This window comes from Sparus aurata, chromosome 4, assembly GCF_900880675.1.
Source record: "Sparus aurata chromosome 4, fSpaAur1.1, whole genome shotgun sequence".
NCBI lineage: Eukaryota > Metazoa > Chordata > Actinopteri > Spariformes > Sparidae > Sparus > Sparus aurata.
Genome location: NC_044190.1, coordinates 32772325 through 32793897, shown reverse-complemented (window position 1 = coordinate 32793897; position 21573 = coordinate 32772325). Strand labels below are relative to the sequence as shown.

The 21573-nt window shown below is 42.0% G+C and overlaps 1 protein-coding gene and 1 long non-coding RNA gene across 5 annotated transcripts in view; both read left to right on the top strand.

Annotated features, from left to right (window-relative positions):
* myo5aa (myosin VAa) overlaps positions 1–21573 on the top strand; it is a 55922-nt gene that overhangs the window by 28560 nt on the left and 5789 nt on the right. For 2 of the 4 annotated variants that reach the window (XM_030413858.1, XM_030413856.1), the window contains exons 11-37: positions 1–82; positions 191–331; positions 1937–2062; positions 2861–2944; positions 5435–5437; positions 6477–6632; positions 6808–6905; positions 7041–7127; positions 7546–7654; positions 7799–8010; positions 8203–8359; positions 8530–8769; positions 8872–9120; positions 9858–9951; positions 10086–10231; positions 10419–10532; positions 10652–10786; positions 11118–11174; positions 11342–11569; positions 12132–12140; positions 13987–14087; positions 17751–17949; positions 18679–18772; positions 18885–19034; positions 19342–19496; positions 19677–19766; positions 20023–20173. In XM_030413858.1, coding sequence (XP_030269718.1) covers positions 1–82; positions 191–331; positions 1937–2062; positions 2861–2944; positions 5435–5437; positions 6477–6632; positions 6808–6905; positions 7041–7127; positions 7546–7654; positions 7799–8010; positions 8203–8359; positions 8530–8769; positions 8872–9120; positions 9858–9951; positions 10086–10231; positions 10419–10532; positions 10652–10786; positions 11118–11174; positions 11342–11569; positions 12132–12140; positions 13987–14087; positions 17751–17949; positions 18679–18772; positions 18885–19034; positions 19342–19496; positions 19677–19766; positions 20023–20173 — 3467 coding nt within the window. The remainder of the gene's footprint in view (positions 83–190; positions 332–1936; positions 2063–2860; positions 2945–5434; positions 5438–6476; positions 6633–6807; positions 6906–7040; positions 7128–7545; positions 7655–7798; positions 8011–8202; positions 8360–8529; positions 8770–8871; positions 9121–9857; positions 9952–10085; positions 10232–10418; positions 10533–10651; positions 10787–11117; positions 11175–11341; positions 11570–12131; positions 12141–13986; positions 14088–17750; positions 17950–18678; positions 18773–18884; positions 19035–19341; positions 19497–19676; positions 19767–20022; positions 20174–21573) is intronic. The other 2 variants (XM_030413857.1, XM_030413859.1) reach the window with 2 other exon arrangements.
* On the top strand, positions 2951–4848 carry LOC115580038 (uncharacterized). Its single transcript, XR_003983795.1, has 2 exons — positions 2951–3194; positions 3819–4848. It is a non-coding gene; the product is annotated as an uncharacterized LOC115580038 (long non-coding RNA).

Here is a 21573-nt window from a genome sequence, read left to right as displayed (position 1 = left end):
GTTTGAGACGTTTGAGATCAACAGCTTTGAGCAGTTCTGTATCAACTATGCTAACGAGAAACTCCAGCAGCAGTTCAACATGGTGAGCAGCATGTGTTACACCTAATTCATTGCACATTGTTCTGACATATATGTAAAATGGTATTTTGTCATGTATTCAGCTTAATTCCCTCCTTACATGTGTGTGCAGCATGTGTTCAAGCTGGAGCAGGAGGAGTACATGAAGGAGCAGATCCCCTGGACTCTGATCGACTTCTACGACAATCAGCCCTGCATCAACCTCATAGAGGCCAAGATGGGCATCCTGGACCTGCTGGACGAGGAGTGCAAGGTTTCATTTTTATCTAGTCCATAATTTATATTATATGTATTGTAGCTACTCTGGTAAGTTACCGTGATTGAAAGACACAAATACAGAGAGCACATTATACTCCTCTGTCACAGCTCCCTCTTATTTGATGCAGTCGATCAAAAAAAAACTGATCGTACATTCATTCATTCAAACTTTTTTTATATCAGAGAGGTCATTGAGGGGTAATTACAAAACTTACCAATGGAAAAATTAACTAAAAAAGAAAAGGAAAGTTTTAATAGAAAAAGAAAAAAGCTTTGAGCTAATGGAATTAAATTTGATAGAAAAATTCAATAATTAAAATGTAAAATAAAATACAGTTGTGTAAAAGCCCTAAAACTTTGCAAAAATGGTAGATTGGTAGATTAATATATATATATAGATTTATATATTATATGCAAAATATTATATAATGAACAATCATGAATCAAAATAGTCGGCACCAAGACTTTAACCGATTGAAAATGTATTAACTGACAATCAAATGGGCATAAATACATTCAAATGTTGCTTGTTACAAATAACACATACTTGCTTAACAAATATATCAAAATGAAATACGAAATACTGGTGTGAGCATATTTATTTAATTAAAACACAAAAAGACATTTTATACAATGATGTGAAATTATTCAATTTTAGCCATTTAGTCGCCTCCATATTGGTCGGATTTTGTTGGACCAGTAAAGATTTTATAGATGAAATAATAGCAGTGAGATTAACATCTCTCTTAAAGAAAAGACAATTCAACCTAGTTATATAATATAGTAATGATCTCAAGGCAAAGCGACAGACGCAATCAGAACTCTTCTTATCTTTAATCTATCTTTTAGCAAGAGGCTGAATTGACTTTCAGACTGAGAATATACAGTTTCTAAGGATGATTTCCTCGTACTGAAGACAACTTTTTCATTAATGTAAAGAAGCAGGAGGAATGAGTCTGTGCTGCATATTGAGCAGAGGATAGTGGGCTGTGGTTGAGTGCCCACATTCTGCTTTACATTTTATTTTGACAGTGGACCTGTCAGCGCCTCCCACCACACACTAGACACAGCGAATCCCAAACACCTACACTTACAGTTCACATACGAGTTCACCTGCAGGAAGGAAACAAAACAATGACCACAGACACAAAAGTCTCTCTGTTCTTCTTTTTTTCTTTGCAGCGTACATAATAAAAGAGAAAGCTTTTTCAGTTGTATCTAATTAAAAGTTTTGAGCGTATATCAGATATTCTGTTTTCAGTTAAGGTCGACACACTATCGCCGCTCAGCCAGATAACTAACAAAGCTCACTTATCTCTGTGTCCTTCACGGCTGTTTTACAGGCTGTTGACATTAAAGGTGGTCCACATTGCAGCATTTTTGCAGGGCAACGCAAACATAGGTAGACAGTTGGTTTGACTTCACAGTACAGAAATAGTAGAAAAAGAAATTGTCCTCATACTGTGCAACCAGAAGAAAGAAGAGAAACTTGTGAAAAATCTGCCTTTAACCTACTTCAAATGTTTGGTCTTGTTGTCTCTCAGTGTTTTTATAAGCAGATATATTTTCTCACTGGTATTGTTCTATCTCTCATTGTCAGATGCCTAAAGGTTCAGATGATTCGTGGGCTCAGAAACTTTACAACACCCACCTGAAGACCTGCTCCCTCTTCGAGAAGCCGCGCATGTCCAACCGCGCCTTCATCATCCAACATTTTGCTGACAAGGTGGGTTTAGCCGACTTTGCTACACGACTGATTAGAAGCTTTTCATTCATGTTTTGTTCTTACTCAGCTAAAACACCAACCACGTGGCAGGTAGCAGTTTGTGTTACAAAGGGCCTCTATAGCTCAATAGACAACACTTAGGGACAGATCGGCTGCAGTGGCTGCTGCAGTGCTGGCGTGAGGTATTTTTAGGATGGCTGCAGGACAGCTGACTTTTTTTCACTGTTGTGGTTTTTACACTTGAAACAGATGAGCAATGAAGAGTTTAGCATGTGTGTGTGCTGGTGTAATGCACTATAGTGTAATGGGTTTCATATCCTGTAATGAGGTGCTGCGTGACACAGTGTTATTTCTCATGTCTGCTTTTAGATCCTCACTATAAGGTTACAGATAAACGGGTCAAGGACTAATGCAGGCTTTCCCCGGAGGCTCCGCTGATATTGAAATGGGATCCTTGGAAACATTTCAGACACATTTTTCTGCAAAGACTGATGTGGATTTATTTAAAGAAACTGGCACCAGAAGTCTGGAGCTTTCTTCAAGACTTTATTGTTTGCCGTTGAGCTGTAAGCTGAAAAGCTGGCAACCTCAGTTTGATATAAATTCACCCTAAATATTTGGACAGTGCGAACACACAGGATTCTATATGTCTGATTATTTATTAAATCCTGAAGGATAATGACAAGGAATACAAAAATCTAAACTGTAAATTCTCCTCTGGAATGAATCACCTTGTAAAACCCCAGTTAAATGTCTTCATAGTTATTCTGACACAAACTATGCTGTGTCGTCGAGCAGGTGGAGTACCAGTGTGAAGGCTTCCTGGCGAAGAACAAGGACACAGTGAATGAAGAACAGATCAATGTGCTGAAGGCCAGCAAGGTGAGGAGTACAAACACAGGCACACATCTCCATTACAGTATGTACAATCAGTGGGTTTGAATACATCCATGCGCAGCTCAAAGTGATATGAAGCATCCACTGAGATCAAAGCCAATAAACCTGCAGCTCATGGAGAGCTGTGGCACCTGGTCTATTGTTTACTGAGCGCTCAGTGAAGCAGCGCCCTCCACTGGCCGTGTGGAGACACTGTTGACATCAGCCATGAAGACAAACTCTCCATCCTGAAAGTGTACGTTCCCAGAGGTTTAGGTTTTATTTATACACAACATAAATCATCCAAATACATTTTAGAATGACTCAGCTTTAATAGATGTAGTGTTATGCAATAATAGTTTGAATATACAGTCGATGTATGTGATGTTGCATCACAACTTCATGCAGCAGAAAACTGCACAAACACAAATGATCTTTTAAAGCAGTTCTGTCAATCAGAGACATCACAGCTGACTTTAAATAGGCTCCAGATGATTAATATTTCTTCGAGAGTCACTATTTCAAATGATACTTTTTTTGAGGGGAAGAAAATGTTATCGGACTTGAAAACCGCCCTCTACACACACACTCACACACACACACACACGCCTCACGTGCTATTAAGCCTAAATTACTCTGATCAGCACAAATTAACATCACGTGTGTGTGTTTGTGTGTTAGTCTTGGTTGAGGATCAGTGCGTAAAACCCAGTTGGGTCAAAAGGCTCCCTAGCCATCCAAATCCTCACTGCTCTTTTGGCTCCACGCACACACGCACACACACACACACATACACACACACACACACACACACACTTAGACTGTGATGGCGTGTGTTTGTCCCAAATGCTCACAGTGACCTTCGACTGTTCTCTTGTAGACTTCAACAAGAGCAGAAATAGGTAAGGGTTGAAATACTGTCTGCTCTAACCTCTAACACAATCACTTAACACACACAAACACACACGCACATACACACACACACACACACACACACACACAGAGTCACTGATGTATAGTCTGACTGTTGCCATGGAAGTGAGTGAGACTTAAACATTTGGGATTAAACGGTAATGAGCTCTTCTTGAGATTTAGTCTAATTAAGTTTCATTTTACTTCCCTGCCAAGATTATCCCATCATTCAGTGTTTGCCAGTGTGTGTGTGTGTGTGTGTGTGTGTGCTAGATTGCTTGGTACCATGTGGAGCACATCTGTAAAATTTCAGTGAAGCAGGAAAGCTTTTTCTTTAACTGTTTTTTTTTTTTTTTACAAAGTCAACCCTCATTTATTCACCTGGTAATCACCTGCTTTATTGTCCGAGTAACACGATATTGAATCCTTCCTCAATGCTCAGAGAATTACTGAAAGTTAAATTTTCTTTAGACATTTTTAGCAGCTAACAACATTCCATCGACATGTAACACATTAACATGCAAAACAACAAATGAGGATGTAGAATATCCTCACTGTGAAGCACCAAGGCAGGTCTGTCCTCAGACATGCACCCTGACACACTAAAGGATGGAGGGGATGTACTTTTCTCAAGCTCGTGCTGTTCATAAACCTTCAGGTGTACACAAAGTTAAAGGAAATTTCTCTTTTATCATAGCTTGGGTCTTATTTGTATAGTTTTGTCTAACAACTGGGAGTGAATGAAACTACAGTGAAACTAGGGCAAGAAAAGCAGAGTAAAACGATTGGACAGGTTGTAAACAAGCCAACAGTGTGGTTTAAATTGTTTAAAACAGTAGAAGTGGCAGCTGACGAGGTTTTTCGTTTAGCATAAACTTCAAACAATAATCCACTTTAAATGATCTGTACTCAAAGTGAGCACACCTAAAGACGTTGCTAGAAATCTTTCATTGCACAGAAAACTTTCTGCGTTCACAGCTACTGCAGAAAAAAAACTACAAAAAGAAGACTTGGGTTGTATAAATAAAACAGGACCTTCCTTTCAAGAGTGCAATTAAATATTCCAGCATTATAATGGATCAGCAGCCCCTGCATTGATCCAAACTGTGTTGGGACCTGCGGGAGACACAGTAGTCTCACATTTGTGCCGACGGCTGCTTGCAGATCCAATCAATACAGTGCTCTCAAGAAATGCCTGATGCTGATATTTCCCATGATGCATTGCAACCAAGGGATGTGATCAAAATACCAACAGTTGAAATTCCACCATGTGGCCGTCTTCCAACTGCTGACATCCAACCTTTATACTTCATGAAAGTTTGGAAATCAGTGAGAATGCATCCCGAAGCGGTCAGAGAAAAATCATCATCATGTGTCTTCCACCCATTTCAGCTTCATCTTCAGTTCCTTTTCGGTTTGAATCATAGATGTACATGATTGTTGTGATGGGAGTAGTTATAATTTTTGAACATTGGGTAACCTTTCCTTTTGATGTCATTGTGTTTCTTTTGTCACTGTGTCTCCATATGTTGTCCATGTATGTTTGGTTCTGTCCTCATCATGACAACCCTTCCCCGCCAGCAGAAGGTAAACAGAGGCGTTCTTACAACGCTGGTCCGCCTGTAGCTCTCCCTGTCCTCCTTCTCTTTCTCTCTCTCTCTGTTATTATCACTCTAACAGCACCGAAGAGATTGAAGTTGGATGTGTGTGCGTGTGCCTTTGTTTGCTGCATGGGGAGCACTAAAGGCACTCTGGGAGGTTTGACATAAAGAAAAAAAAGGGACAAAGAAAGGAGGTTATTTTTGTTTTCAGAGAGACGCTAAGAGCGAGCTGCACGTAAAGCCTCTGCGGCCGTGCGTGTCCTGCTTAATGGCGAGAGAAGCGGCATGGCAACGCTCTGAGCGCAGCAGGAGGAGCTGAAGCTGCACATATAACACAGCGTCCTCCTCATATAACCTCAGTGTTATATGGAACATGACTGACGTGTGCGTGTGTGCTTTACTAAATAGATCCTACATTATAGTATTTATGCCATGACACCATGGCAAAATATGTCATATATGTCTCTGCATATTGCCATATATGACAAACCATAACTTCTCATTATCTTTATTGGCTTTTAATAACTTAGCAACAACTCTGACTGTGAACGAGTTTAACAAACGCTAATCAGCAAAATCTACTCACTCATCTGCGTAAACTGTCAAGCAGCTTTTCAGCTGTCTTTGTGTCCAAATGTTGATTAATTAGCTCTCATAATGAACTGTTCCCACACCTGATCACCAGACTCGTATGTTTAATTTTACGGATTTATACAAAGAAGTCAGCAGCATCGTGGTTTTGGTCAAATGATTAAGGCTTGTGGCTCAGATTGAAGCTGTCATTGCGCTTTGTACGGCTCTGCACTATAGGTAAGAGGAATCCCTATGCATGTTGTGCTGTAGGAAGAGACTTGACCATTTTGATTTATAGATATATACTTTTGTCAAACTTTAATTTAACTGTGCACCCTGAGTGAAAAGCTTTGTAGTTTCAAATTATTTCTCAGTTAATCAGTTTTGCCTGCAGAGTGGAATGCTGCCATCTGCTGTTCTGTTACTGACTGTGAGTGGGCTGCTGTTCCCAGTTCAACCTGCTGGTGGAGCTGTTCCATGACGAGGATAAAGCTACCAGCCCCACCGGTCAGGTCCAAGGAACCGGTGGCCGAACCCGCCTCAGCATCAAACCTGACAAGAGCCGAGAGAAGAGCAGCAAGGAGCACAAGAAGACCGTCGGCTGCCAGGTTTTTTTTTTAATTAGTTCATAATTCCTTCAAAACATCTGAAGTTTTTATTCTTATTATATAATGTCATAGATCCATCCCGAAGCTGCATTTTACACATGCACTCAGCCTAGTTTAGAGCTACAAAAGGAACAAAGATGATGATGTTGATGATGATGATGATCCTCTCCTGCAGTTTCGTAACTCTCTGCAAATGCTGATGGAGACTTTGAATGCGACCACTCCACACTACGTACGCTGCATCAAACCCAATGACTTCAAGATGGCCTTCACGTAAGTTGTCCGCACAACTACTGTGCATGTTATTCTGAGACAGTATGATCTGATTCTTTGCTCTAGAGCACCACCATCTTAGCTCAGGTTTAATTCACAGTGACTTTATTGACTGCGGTAACTTCTTGTTCGCAGGTTTGATCCCAAACGTGCTGTGCAGCAGCTCAGAGCCTGTGGCGTCCTGGAAACTATCCGCATCTCTGCTGCAGGTTTCCCATCCAGGTACTGATGAATCCCTGCACGATGCTGCTGACTCCCATAGAATCCTTTTGATTTGTGATGTCTGCTTAAAACATTTTAATGTTTGCAGAATGCAAATATGATTATATCCTTAATGATCAGCTTTTCCCCCTCAGACTGTCTATCTGCCCCACCTGCACTGGATTTTAGTCTCAGTCTCCTTGTTGCACTTTGGATTGACCATTTTAATGCCCAAAACCTTAGAAGTTTAACCTTATTAAAAAGCATTTTTGATGGAAGAAAATACAACTTTTTTCCCTCAGGAATTTGTTGCTAAATAGCTAAGCAAACTGTTTCCCTCTTTGGAAGATGACTTTGGTAAAAATGAACTAAAACAGTAAAGGATCAAATGTTTATGGTCATGGCACTTTTCTGACTGTTTTGTATGTGTGTCTCTCAGATGGACCTACCAGGAGTTCTTCAGCCGTTACAGAGTGCTGATGAAGCAGAAGGACGTGTTACCTGACAAGAAGTTGACCTGCCGGAACGTTCTTGAGAAACTTGTTCAGGTCTGTCAGACTATCTGAGTTTTCCTCTTATATAATGTGTTGTTTCCTTGTACTAACGCATAACCATTTTTAATGGATTTCTCTTTAACTTTGCCTCTTTCCTCACTGTTCTGATCCCTGATCTGTGCTCCTGTCTTCCTTCAGGACCAGGATAAATACCAGTTTGGTAAAACTAAGATATTCTTTAGGGCTGGCCAGGTCGCCTACTTGGAGAAGCTGAGGGCAGACAAGTTGCGTGCTGCCTGCATTCGCATCCAGAAAACCATTCGCTGCTGGCTGGCGCGCAAGAAGTATCTGCGCAAGCGTAGCTCTGCCATCACCATCCAGAGGTTCACCCGAGGATACCAGGCTCGCTGGTGAGTCAGAACCTGATATTCACTTTCCTTTATCCATTCAGAGTTAGACTTTTGACCCTTTATGACCAAGTGTGCTTGTTTCATAAGAACATTATATTGGTGCTGTTAAAGTAAAATAAGTTAAGGATCTAAGGTAATATTAGAACTGTAAGTACATGTAAGTTGAGACATGTATTTCTCTGCCTTCCTCAGTTTGGTCAAGTTCATGCGTCGCACTCAGGCAGCCACCGTCATCCAGAAGTATCGCAGGATGTATGTGGAGAAGAAGCGCTACAGGCAGAAGCAGGCGGCTGCTCTTGCCATGCAGACGATCCTCAGAGCTTACATCGCCAGGCAGAAGTACCAGTCGGTAAGACACACATCACCGAATGCTGCGAAACACTTATATTATTGAGACGTCACATCCAGCTTGATCTGTCTGAACTGACACTTCCTTCTCCAGAAAAACCCTCTTTCTGCATCCACATGTGCTCTGATCTCCCTCTGCCTCTCCTTTACTGTTTCTGTGTGTGTCTGTAGCTGCTGCGGGAGCACAAGGTGGTCATCATTCAGAAGCGCGTTCGTGGATGGTTGGCTCGGTGCTGGTACAAACGCAGCCTCATCGCCATCGTCTACCTACAGTGCTGCATCCGCAGGATGAGGGCCAGACGCGAGCTGAAGAAGCTGAAGATCGAGGCTCGCTCAGTGGAGCACTTCAAGAAGCTCAACAAAGGCATGGAAAACAAGATCATGCAGCTACAGAGGAGAATCGACGAGCAGGTGATTTACCCTTTTCAACCCCCATTTTTGTTTTCATGTCTTCGTGTGTTGATTAATTTCTGTCATGAACTTACTGTTTTATGATCCGTTCCACACCTCCAGACGAGGGAAAACAAGTCGGTCAACGAGAAGCTGGTCGGTTTGGAGAGTTCCTACACAGTGGAGAGCGAGCGGTTGCGTGGCGAGCTGAACCGACTGCGCGGGGTGGAGGAGCAGGCCAAGAACAAAACCAACCAGGTGACCTCGCTGCTGGAGGAGCTGGAGAAGCTGAAGAAGGAGCTGAGTGTGACACAGCAGGAGAAGAAGACCATCGAGGACTGGGCGCACAACTACAGGGACGAAATGGAGAAAGTAAGATGGGGATCCAGGTCCATATCTGTCTCATACCTGCAGATGCCTGCCCTGATCCTCCATTTTAATGTTGTTACATGTCCCTCCAAAGTCTGTGTTTTTTTTCCCTCTGTTCATATTGGTTGTAGTTTCAGCGATGTTTCCGTAGACGTGGTTGCATATTTGAGTAATTTGGAGGTTTTAAAGGAAAATTCTTTCTACATTTGCAGTGGTAGAAAAAAAAGTAGCTAATTTATTCTCTTTAAAACCTCCTCTGTCTTCACTTCTCCACTTAGTTTTCCACTTTTAGAATGAGGGACTATCCAAAGTGCTATTATTAGTTTAAAACCGAGTTCGATAGAAATTTCTCCTATTAGGAGTTTTCCCATAGTTTCCCTGGAAACATTCCTATACATATTTATGCATATTGGCATCAGAGGAAAAAAGTTTTTTTTGATTTAGGAGCCACAGCGAACCAGGGGGACTTGTGCACGTGGTTTTCTCAGAGGGCAGTTTTGCCCAAGGGCAGGTGAGCACAGGAAGTAGAGTAGTGTGCTAATGAGGTAGCCACTGGACTGTGTGTGTACTCTGTGTTGTTTCTTTCTTTTTGTGTGTGTGTGTTATTGTCTAGTGTTCTGTGTACTTTTGTCCAAATGGGAAGCGCTTGTTTCAAGCACCTCTCAAGAGTTACGAGTAGGAGAAACATGTTTGAAGACAGAAAACAAATATGTATTGTGTGTGTTTCTGTGTGTGTGTAGATGGTCTCGGAGCTGAAGGAGCAGAATGGCACGCTGAAGAAAGACAAGGACGACTTGAACAGGTTGATTCAGGAACAGAGTCAGCAGATGACAGGTGCGCAAACTTTTCCACATAAACCATATTTGCATTCTGCAACACATCCATCTAGTGATGCAGTAGTTTTGTCCTCAACTGTACAGAATGTTTCTGTCCTTTGACTGTTGCTTCGTCATGTTTTGTCCCATCAGAGAAAATGGCTCGTGCCATCGTACAGGAGACTCAGCAGCTGGAGACGGATCTGAACGAGGAGCGCTCTCGCTACCAGAATCTCCTGACAGAACACCTTCGCCTCGAGGAGAAATACGACGACCTGAAGGAGGCGATGGCGTCTTCGGTGAGTGAAACATGCGCGTCGATTTTCATTCTCATCATCCAAATGCCTCTCAACTTAATCTGAAAACACTCAGAGCAAATTTATTCAGTATTTCTCATCTGATTGTTTTACCAAGCAGAATGCGCAGCAGGAACTTGAGTCTGTCGTTGGTTCATATTAAAAGTTTTATTTTCTGTCTCATCTGTAGAATGTCTCCAAGCCTGGCCACAGGAGAACAGATTCCACCCACAGCAGCAACGAATCAGAGTACACCTACAACTCAGAGTACGCCGAATTGGAAGAAGGTTCCCGTGCCGCCGAAGTAAGAATATTGGCATTAAATAGATGCAATACATTTCTGAAGTCAAAGCATTCATGGCTTTTCGTTTTAACGTTTTATATGCGGCTTATGCTCTGTCCTAATATTTCTTTTTCATACAGGATGTGACCCGAGGAATCGACACCTCGCTGACCCTCAAGCTGCAGAAACGTCTTACAGAACTGGAGCAAGAAAAGCAATCGCTGCGCAACGAGCTGGAAAACAAAGAAGAGCAATTCCAGCGGGCTAGAGCGAGGGTACCGACTCCCACACTGGGCTCTGAAATATCTCACTTTATTAACAAATTACTTTACACTCAATGTTTAAAACCTCATTATGGTGTGTGAAGGATTGTAAACAAACAGTAATACTTGGAGAGTACCTAATGAAAAGCTTTTTGATAACAATAAGCACATAACAGCAAGTAAGCAAGAAGTACAAACAATTACCCTTTTTTCACACTCATGATTCTATAAATATCATAACTTTTTGTTTCAGTCCTTTGTCAGGCTGTGCTGCATCATGTGATACAGACTTTGTCCAGGTCATAAACACCTCTTCATCATCACTTTTTGCTCCTTTTTTCAGGATGATGCAGAGTTCAAGAAGGCTCGTGGTGCGGAGCTGGAGTACGAGTCCCTGAAGGTAAACACCCAGAAGAAAATAAAGTAGAAATACAACAATGCTAGCACATGTTCTCTGACTGTCTTCAGATGATAACTTGCTCCAAAGCTAAGGCCACATATGTTATTACAATAATTCATGCCATAAATACTTATTTCCCACCGACACTTAATTATTTTACTCCCCAGCGTCAAGAGCTGGAGTCCGAGAACAAGAAGCTGAAACACAACCTGGTGGAGATGAGGCAAAGCCTGCTGGGCAACGCAGGTGCCAGCAGCGGGGCCCCGGGATCCCCAGCGTACAAGGTGCTCCTGGAGCAGCTCAACTCCGCCTGCGAGGAGCTGGACGTCCGTAAGGAGGAGGTGCTGATCCTGCGCTCACAGCTGGTCAGCCAGAAGGAAGCCATGCACCACAAGGTAGAGCAAAATGTTTTAACTGGTATATTCTGGACACTGTGGTCACATGGTGCTGTTGTTCTTTCACAAAATGAAGCTGGATGTAAGTGGATGGCACCCTGCTTGCTTGCATCCACCTTCTTACATTTGTGTGTTGTTTTCCACCCGTGTTGTTTCTCTGTTTGTCTATTTGTTTGCACGATATCCCTCAAAAATGATAAAGGGATCGAACCAAAATCTCTCTTGGCTAAAGATCAATTTCATCACATTTTAGCAGAGATCCTAATCTCAGCTTTCATTAAAGAAATATTAGTTTTTTTCATGGATAACTAAAGACGAAAAAAAAGAAAAACAAATCAGTTTATTTTCTATTTAATGGACAAATGATGATTCAGACATTACCTGATTCACATTTGAACTCGGACCATTTGCTCTCCTGTAGTTAGTTGTTGATTTTGGCTCCAAATCATTTCTTAAATCACATTATTGTTCACAACGAACGTAGCTAATGTTTTCACTGTACCCTCACTTTGTCTAATTCTCCTGTCTCCACCTTCTCTCCTCCATCCATGCTTGCCCACAGGATGAGAAGGTACAGTTAAAGAAACGCATCCTGCATGAGTGTTTGACACATTTCACCTGGTGTGTCTCTATGTAAAGCCTCAATTTCATCAGCCGTCACGGTGAGAGTTAGCACAAGGAATACTGTTTATTTAGGTTTGTTATTTGTCACTGGCAGCTACTTTAACAAAGTTGCTGTTAGGTTACGGAGAATTCACTTGAAGATTTACTGTCTGTACCTCAAAGTGAAGGTACTCTAATTTATCTAATTTAAGCATGAGGCCGTGCTCTTACTTTTTCTACGTGCTTGTCTGTCACCACCAGTATTCCCTTTTTACCCTCCACATACTGAGCAAAACAAGTTAATGTGGAAATTCTCATAACTCAATTTTAGGACTGAAGTAAAGAAAGCAGGTTGAGAGAAAACAACAAAGCCTCCTGGAATGCTTTGAACATGAAGTTAATGATATGAAACAGTGTGTGAGCAAGAGCGGAATTTCCCTCTTAAGTATTGCAAAAACTGGCACCGTTGAGCTGAGACTTAAAAAGCTCTGACGCACAGCTGTAACATAAAATCACAGAGGGAACAAAAGATCAGCTTTCTTCCGATATGAGGCTTAACATAGAGACTCTGTCCTCTCCAGGTATAAGTTTGATTGTCTCGTCCATCTCGTCCTCCGTCTGAGTGAACGCATTAATGGACTTTTTGTTTCACTAAAAAGTCACTGAGAGTTCTGCTCAGTGGCCGTTTTTAATGCAGCCATTTTGCAGTCATCCTTGTGAACCCCTGTCTGTAATGGATTCATGTTACCAAGACCTGAAAACCTTAAACACATGACAGTTGCTGTATTTTGAAGAGAATAGAGAGAGGATTGACAGCACCCTGAATGCAGAATTTAAATTCAGAACATAATATTCAAAATAATTTGAATATTAATTTAATTCTGGAACTCCAGGGGTGCTGACTTCACAGTGCTGTGCAGTGTGGGATTGTGTCTTTACTGACTGCAGGGATGCAACTAATGATTTTCTTTTATTAATCTTTAGTTAATAAAAATGTCAAAATTGTGAAAAATGCTCATCAGAATTTCCCGGGGTCCAACATGACATCTTCAAATGATGACTTCTTTTGTTCAGCTGTCAGTCTGTTTGACATTTTGCTCCAAAACAATTACTGACAATTAACTTTCTTTAGCTTCCCTAATCAATGAAATGATAATAGATGAATCATTGCAGCTCCCACTTACTGTAAAAGGAGGCGCTGATTATTCATGTTGCTGCTGACTCACTCAAGAAATAAACTGTGCTGTCACATCATTATACCGTAGCTCCACAGATGATCAGGCACACAGTTTCACTCCCTCATACTATATAAATGAGCCTCGTCTTTATGTCAAACTGTGATGCAGCGTTCGTGTGACCGCTGTATCAAACTCTCTGATCACAAGTGACCTTAAACCCTGGTAACTAATCAGCTGATGCTCAGCTCTGTCAGGCTTCACTACAGCACCTCTCGTCTCCTGACAGCCACTGCTGTGAAGCATGCTCCCCATAGATAGGCGGCTGTCGCCCAGGCGTCACTTGTTGATTTGACGCTGTCCAGCCCGAGGCCCCGACTGGCTGATGATTGTCAGAGTAAAAGGACAGTCGTAGCCAACAGCTGCACTGGTGCTGGCAGGGAGTTGGCAGCACACACGCTGACTGCCTTCAGCACACTGAACTCATGAAACCACTGACTTGCTTGTCTTCATTCATACATCTAAGCCCCCAGAGTTGTGGTGGTAATTGGTTCAAGAAGCAGTTGAAACAGACAGGTCACTCTCTAAAAGTGGTGTTTCCTCTTTCTCATTTGTCTGTCCATGTCTGTCTTCTTCCAGGAGACCATGACCGAGCCGTCTGTCTATGCTGAGGATGTGTCCAAACTGAAGGATGCTGACGAACTGAAGCAGGCTTGCATCGGCCTCAAAGACACCAACAGGTACTTTGTTCCTGCTTGTTCTCCACCCAGTTTCCAGGTCATCACCTTCCCCAATGTTGAATTCAGTCCAATCTCTCTTGATATCATCTATCTTTTGTCCTAATTTCCTTTCTTGTGCAGCTCTTGTTCCATTATTTTTAATACCATGATTTATTTGTAAGAAATGTGTGTTTGTGAACGCTGTCCTGTGCAGATCTCCAAGGTTCATGCGTAAACCGCTGGAAGTCAGTGAACTCCTGAGTAGGCTGAGGTAACCAATGAGACGTGGCCTATGCATCATGGAGCAGAGCATGCATGGCCACGCACAGACCAAACATGGTTGAAAACGTTGCACATGAGAGATTTAAGGCTTCAGACCAAATCAGGCACTGCGGTAATTATTGCGCACGGTGTCCGGCTCCCGGCTTGGAAGCAATAACCTTTCCACGACAACTTCGCAGATTCTCCTCCCCTGCTGGTGTCAGCATGATATTGTCTTATATACCAAGCAACATAATATAAACTCAGAGCAGTTTGACGCACCCTGACACCAAATGTGTCAATAATTTCAATTATATGTGTGATAGTGGTAGGTATTTTATAAATGAAGTGTAAACAGCTTGAACAAATAAACTGTTGACCAGCAGGTCTGATAGTTGATAAACCACTGTAGCGTATAATCAGGTTGAGTTTATGGGTGTTAAAGCGATACTCATGATATTTGTGATGAGAGTAATTATCTCTTCTCTCAACTTCCCTACGTATTTTAAGTCATTTATTTGTGGAGAAAATGGACAAAACGCACAGTAAACAAAGTTATGGATAGATTTAATTTCTATAGTTTTGTGATATATATTGTTATAGTGAATTTGTTTGGTCACAATAATCATGTAGTGAAAGTTTCTCAAAAAAGTTTTTTTTTTTTTTTTTTTTTTTTTCAACTTTTTGAAGCAGGGAGATACGTTTGTTTTTCTGCAGTCTAAACGCACTACTCACACTCAAAATGAATGGGAAAAAGTATATTTTCACTGCAGTGTCTGATTTGGTCTGAACGAGGCCTTCCTGAAGCTGAAACGGCTGAGTCGGAGTGCCGATAAAAGCTTGGGTAGCTTTGCGTTTTTTGCCCTAACAGCATGTGGAATAATGAAACAGCTCGACAGCTAAAATTCAGGGTTTTCTTTATGCTCTAACAGACTATTGTCCCCAGTAGCTGAAGTCAAAGAATGTTTGTTTGGCTTTGGAGTCGGTTGTTTTTGGACTCACAGGTGTGCATGGGTTTTAATAGTTCAGCATGAACAAGAGCAGAGCCTCTTAAACTGAAGCTGACTAGTTTCTGTTTTCCCTCAAAACAAAGAATACAGGGATGTTGTCAGTGGCTTCTGTTTTTGGAGATGCTGCAGAACTAGCGCAGAATTTTTCAAAATGTGCAGCATGAAAGCATGAAAATGTCAGAGCCTAGAAGGTATAGATGTAATCTTTAGGTGTAGTTTAACCTTCATTATTAACACTTATATTTACATCATGACTTCCTGACACTGTTCAGCAGCAGTGGTGTGATGCTGTTGTTGGGGGCCTCTCGTCTCAGCTTTATGGAATGAGTTTGGCATAAATCCTGCATGAGAGCCCACTTGTTTCTTTGTTTGTCGCAGCAGAGATGCACAGAACACTTTTAAGGAATTGATCATTGATACACCTATTTTTAATTCTTTTATATTTTTTATCATGTTCTCTACAGTTTTTTTTAGCTCCATTTTGTTTTAAATTACTTTCCTTCTATATGCAGTATTCTGATCTAGCAGGCCTCAAAATGCTGCACACATGCAGCTTTATGATGTCAAAGCAAAAACACACTTGCAACAGTGTTTTTCCTGTATAATTAGAATAACCTTGTTGCACTGTTAATGACCAGAGTTGCCCAAAAAGTTCCACTGTGCATCACTGCCTTCATCCCTCTGTTGCTCCCCTTTGTTGCTTGTGACCTTCCTTGTTCACACGCTGTCATCATACAAGCAAATATTAAGGGCACAACAGGCTACACACATCTACTGCTAAACAAATCTGCGCTTAGGGAGAGTTTTTATTGTTTAACCAAATAGATTAAGAGCCACTCAAAAGCAGATTTCCAGGTTTCCCTCCATCATATCATTCAGTACACCGTATATATTATACCATACATACATATTATTAACTACAGGCCAAGAATAAAGGTGTATTTTTTTTTTATCCAGACACCTCAGATAGAGATTCTTCTTGTCTTTGCACACATCTCCCCTCCACCCAACCATCCCGCATCTTTCTTTCTGTCATTGTGTTTTTGTTCATGTTCCTTTGTGTTGTGTGTCGGTCAGATCCGCCGCTCCAGACTTCCATAAGCTGAATGAGGACGGAGAGCTGTGGCTGGTTAATCAGGGCTTAAAGGAAACCATCAGGTGTAACTCAAGTGTGATTTACTGAGCATGTTTTGCCTTTTCACAGGGAAGGATGTGTGCGGCTGTTTTTCTTCATCCACAGTTTTCTCTCTCTCTCACGTTTTTATCAAGCTTTCAGACTTTTCTCTCACATCTGTCTTTGTATTTGTTTTGTATAGCTGGTCAGTTTTAGGGCCTCAGGACTCATTTCATGGGCCCTAGACGACAATTAACAAGGTTGTTGTGTTGTGAGTTGGCATACATTGTAGTCTGCTTTTGGTGCTATCAGGTTTGTTTGTTTGCACAACACAACATTATGTTTTTTTCCAGTTTTTGTGTTATTTAATAAAAAAAATATAAAAATTGATCCATTACCCCCAAACTTGAGATAAGACAAGACCTAGTTGATCCCTCATTGGGAAAATGAACTTGGTCAGAAGCAGAGGGAACGTGTAGGATTGAACGAGCTCAAAGTACAACAAGCCAAAGCAAGACAAAAATAGAATGATAAGCTAAACATGGCATAATACACAGTCATTTATACAAAGTTTAGGTTTGATTTTCCTCTTTTATTTTGAACGTAGTGCAGCAGAATTTGTCATCGTGACCAACCTTGTTTCCTTGACAGTCAGAAGTTTGAGCTTCGTGTAACTCAATATTCACAGCAGAGCTTCAAAGTGACGCAGCGAGAAAGGCTTCATTGTTCCTGACATTTGAAACAAATCCAAAGAACTGTTCACAAACAGTATTTGACCTTCACCGTCTCATCTTAAACTTTGCGTTTACTCTTTTCCTTACCAGTGTTTCTCTTAAAATGACACATGGAGAGAAAATATTTGACTTTTTTTCAGTGAATTAAGAGAACCGTTGAAGCCTTTGTGCTGCTTTGGGAGTCTTGGTGCTTCACTAATTGCCTCGTGTCTTATATGACTGTCTGACTGTGTGATGTTAGCAAACTAGTGTGAGGAGACCAGTGCACAGTTTGGGAAGAAGGTCCAACCTCCTTCTGAACCAACAAACTGAACCTCTATAAGTGTAATGACTCAACAGAATTAAAGAATGTGTTCAGAGAGGCTGGGCTCTGGGCTGCACAGCATGCTGCTGTCACTACGCTGCTCTCTCTCTCTGACTGTTCTATGTTATTTCTGAAATTGGATGCTGACTTATTTCCCTCTCCTCTTATTTATGCCCTGTTCCTTTCCCCTCATCCCTTCCTCTCCCATCATCCCCCTCGCCTTCATTCCGTCCTCCATCTCATCTCCCTCCCTGGCCCCAGGTTACTGGAGCATCAGCTGCAGACTCAGCGAAGGACCTACGACAACGAGGTGGAGGCGTTGCGTGGCGAGCTGCAGAATGTGAAGGAGGAGAACAACCGTCAGCAGCAGCTCTTGGCTCAAAACCTCCAGCTGCCTCCAGAGGCCCGAATCGAAGCCAGTCTGCAGCACGAGATCACCCGCCTCACCAACGAGAACCTGGTACGCTGCAGCACACATGCCAATACACGCAACTAGTAGTGACGTAGTTGTAACCAAAAACTGCCAGACGACTTTGATCTACAGATACACTTAATTTTCCCCATGTTATGTTAATGAAGCATCACTTGAAGCTGTTTGGCTTTGATGGTCTCGTTTCCACTGAAATGGCCACTACAGTGTGGTGTATCACACACACACAAACACAATTATTTGTTTGGATGGTGTCACCTGACAGGAACTCTTGGCTGAAGACCCCACAGCGTCCCGAGAGGCTCGAGTCACCATTTTACGACGGATGGTTGTATGTAGAGTCTGTGTGTGTGTGCGCGCGCCTGCATGTGCGTTTGCATGTGTTTGAACTAACTAAGGTTGTGTGTTTGTGAATGAAGCAGCGCTGAGCGTCGCTCTAACTCTCCTCAGCAGTGTCTTCTAACTCACAGCGGAGCAGCTGGGCACCTTTTTCTCTTTTCTAACATGCAGCAAAGTCTTGAAACTTCTCTTTTTCTGAAAAAAATCAGCAGGGAATCTTATGTTGATTTAAAACTACTCCAGCCCTCCTGTTGGTTTGTTTGTTTCCAAGCTTCCTTTTCCAAGACGGCGCTGAGTGAGATCTTAAAAAGTGTTGCTTTTTACCACTGGAGGGCGACAGTGTGAAGCAGTCTGAGAAGTTTGAGACTTGCTGTTTGTCCTCACGATGGTCTTTCTTTCTCTATCCATCACCTGTGTTAGGATCTAATGGAGCAGCTGGAGAAGCAGGACCGAACCATCCGCAAGCTGAAGAAGCAGCTCAAGGTTTATTCCAAGAGGATCGGAGAGATGGGAGGTAAGAGAGAAATCATTAGCCAACAAAGGCTTGAGAATCTTTTTAAATGTTAGTGTTTAACAGTTACAGCTCAATTTGTTACCTGACCGCCATGTCCTGTATTTTTACCCAGCGGGTCAGACGGAGGGCCAGACGTCTCCAGGACAGATGGTGGACGAGCCGATCCACCCTGTCAACATTCCCCGCAGGGAGAAAGATTTCCAAGGAATGCTGGAGTACAAGAAGGAGGACGAGCTGAAACTGGTCAAGAATCTCATTCTCGGTAAGAGTTCATTTAAGCATGAAACACGGAGCTTAAATACAAAACAGGCCATAAAAAACATCAGTGTAGTCATTCGAAAATGCTTAAAGCCAGTTTCTCAATAAAAAGTCAAAATTGAGGGAGAAAAATCCTCAAAGTCGTGGTCATTCTTTGAAATTCCCATTAATGTAGTGTGAGAATTAAAAGCACACCTAAGGCACAGTTTCTACAGTCTGAAATAATCAAACCATCTGTAGAAAGTGAGGCTTTGTCTGACCGTTTCTCCTCAGTCCCTCACTGAACTTGTTTCTTCCTCTTATCCCTCCAGAGCTGAAGCCTCGCGGTGTAGCCGTAAATCTGATCCCAGGTCTGCCAGCTTACATCCTGTTCATGTGTCTGAGACACGCAGACTACGTCAACGATGACCAGAAGGTCCGCACTCTGCTCACCTCGACCATCAACAGTATTAAGAAGATCCTGAAGGTATGTGTACTGTGTCTTTGTCTGTGGGCAACACGGCCTTGAAGTCCTCGGTTAAAACCCATTAGATGTTCTTCTCAGTAACTTGCAGGTTTTCTTAACTGGAGCGGCTCTGAAAGAGTCACACTATGACTATTACCAGCTGATTTACTGACTCCAGTTTGCTCTTCCTTTTCCCGTCAGAAACGAGGAGACGACTTTGAGACGGTTTCCTTCTGGCTGGCAAACACCTGCCGCTTCTTACACTGTCTGAAACAATACAGCGGAGACGAGGTGAGACTGACTCACAAACATAGAGGCTATTGCACTTAAACAAATACATTCTCATGAATAGGGCTCGTCTTACTTGGAGTCATTTTGTTCTTTTCTTTGTGTTAAATTATCATTATTGCAGTTGCAGTCTGTACAAATCAAATCCTCATTGTTTGGATCGCTTATTGTGTAAAAAGCAGATATGTATATAGAATATAATTGATTGCCATGGAATAATGATTTTTAACCTTCATCTGTGTGTTCCTGTGTGTGTCAGGCCTTCATGAAGCACAACACATCGAGGCAGAATGAACACTGTCTGTCCAACTTCGACCTGGCAGAGTACAGACAGGTGATCAGTGACCTGGCTATCCAGATCTACCAGCAGCTCATCAAATGCATGGAGAACATCCTGCAGCCCATGATAGGTGTGTGCATGTACATTTCATTGTGTGTGTGTGTATATAATAGGGCCGGGACTCGATTAAAAAAAATAATCGGAATTAATCAGAGGCTTTGTAAATAATTAATCTAAATTATTTGCATTTTAATCGCATATAAATATTTGACCTGAGAGCAGTGAGAAGCAATTTTTTTCACATGGATTTTAGTATAACAATGAATAATGACTTGGCTTTTTAAAACAAAATTTCCCATCCACGGGGCCAACCAAAGCAGTCTCATCTGCTTCTTCGTTCATTGTTGTTTTCTGAAGTCATGAACGTTAGTTGGTGCTCCAGTATAATCGGTACCCCTGAACAGTGTTGGTCACGTTACTTTTAAATAGTAATTAGTTATAGTTATAGTTACTAGTTACTTCTCCCAAAAAGTAACTGAGTTTGTAACGGAATTACTCCAATATAAAAGTAATTAGTTACCAGGAAAAGTAACTCTTGCGTTACTTTCTTTTCTTCCCCTTTAGAGCTCGGCATTGTTTTTATGTACTCTGCATCTATGTATTTAGAAAATGTCTTTCTGCACAACACCGGCACCTGCTCTCCCTGGTATTTAGCCAATGAAGGAGTCTGAGTCAGCTGTTGATAACGGGAGCATGTTCTCAGCAACATACTTGTCTATCATTGCATTCAGTTCAGTCTGTGTCACAAGTTTTAGTGAAGCTGGAGCAGAAACATCCAGCTTTAGCTGCCCTGACGGCTCCTTGTCCTTCTGTGTTAGCGGAGCTCACGTTAGCCACACCTGCTATCATCATCAACAGTGTCAACAACGGAGTTTTTGGCCACTAGTGTTGTAGAAGCGCGTGCAGTTGAGAGATGCTTCATTAGATTAGAGTTGCTTAAAACGGACTTGGACAAAGGAGGTTAAAGTAGTGTCTGTACTTCCACTTTGAAAACGTTAACTTTGCCTCTGGACTCGCAATTTTTGCGGCTCACCTCTGCTGTGTGGTTTGTGTGTAAACCGAACACAGCCTCTGATTGGCTTACGAACTCTCACTCTACCTTAGAGAGCCAATCAGCACCTCTGCGGTTGTCCCGCCCCTCCCTCCTGTCTCACCGGAGGAAAATAAAACATCTCTGCTTCTCCGGTAGCTGAGAGCCGAGTCGGATGACAACAGACTCAATGAGAAACTTAACTTTGTAACGCGCCACATTTTATAGTCGGTAACGGTAACGGCGTTGTAACGATGGGAAAAGTAATTCATTAGATTACTCCGTTACTGAAAAAATAACGCCGTTAGTAACGCCGTTATACCAGAGACGTTCTACTATTGTAGAAGCCTAGAAGGACTTTGGTTATACTTAAACGCCGTTACTCCCAACACTGCCCCTGAAACTCTTCCAGTGAGGAACGTTCCGCGGTGCAAAAATTG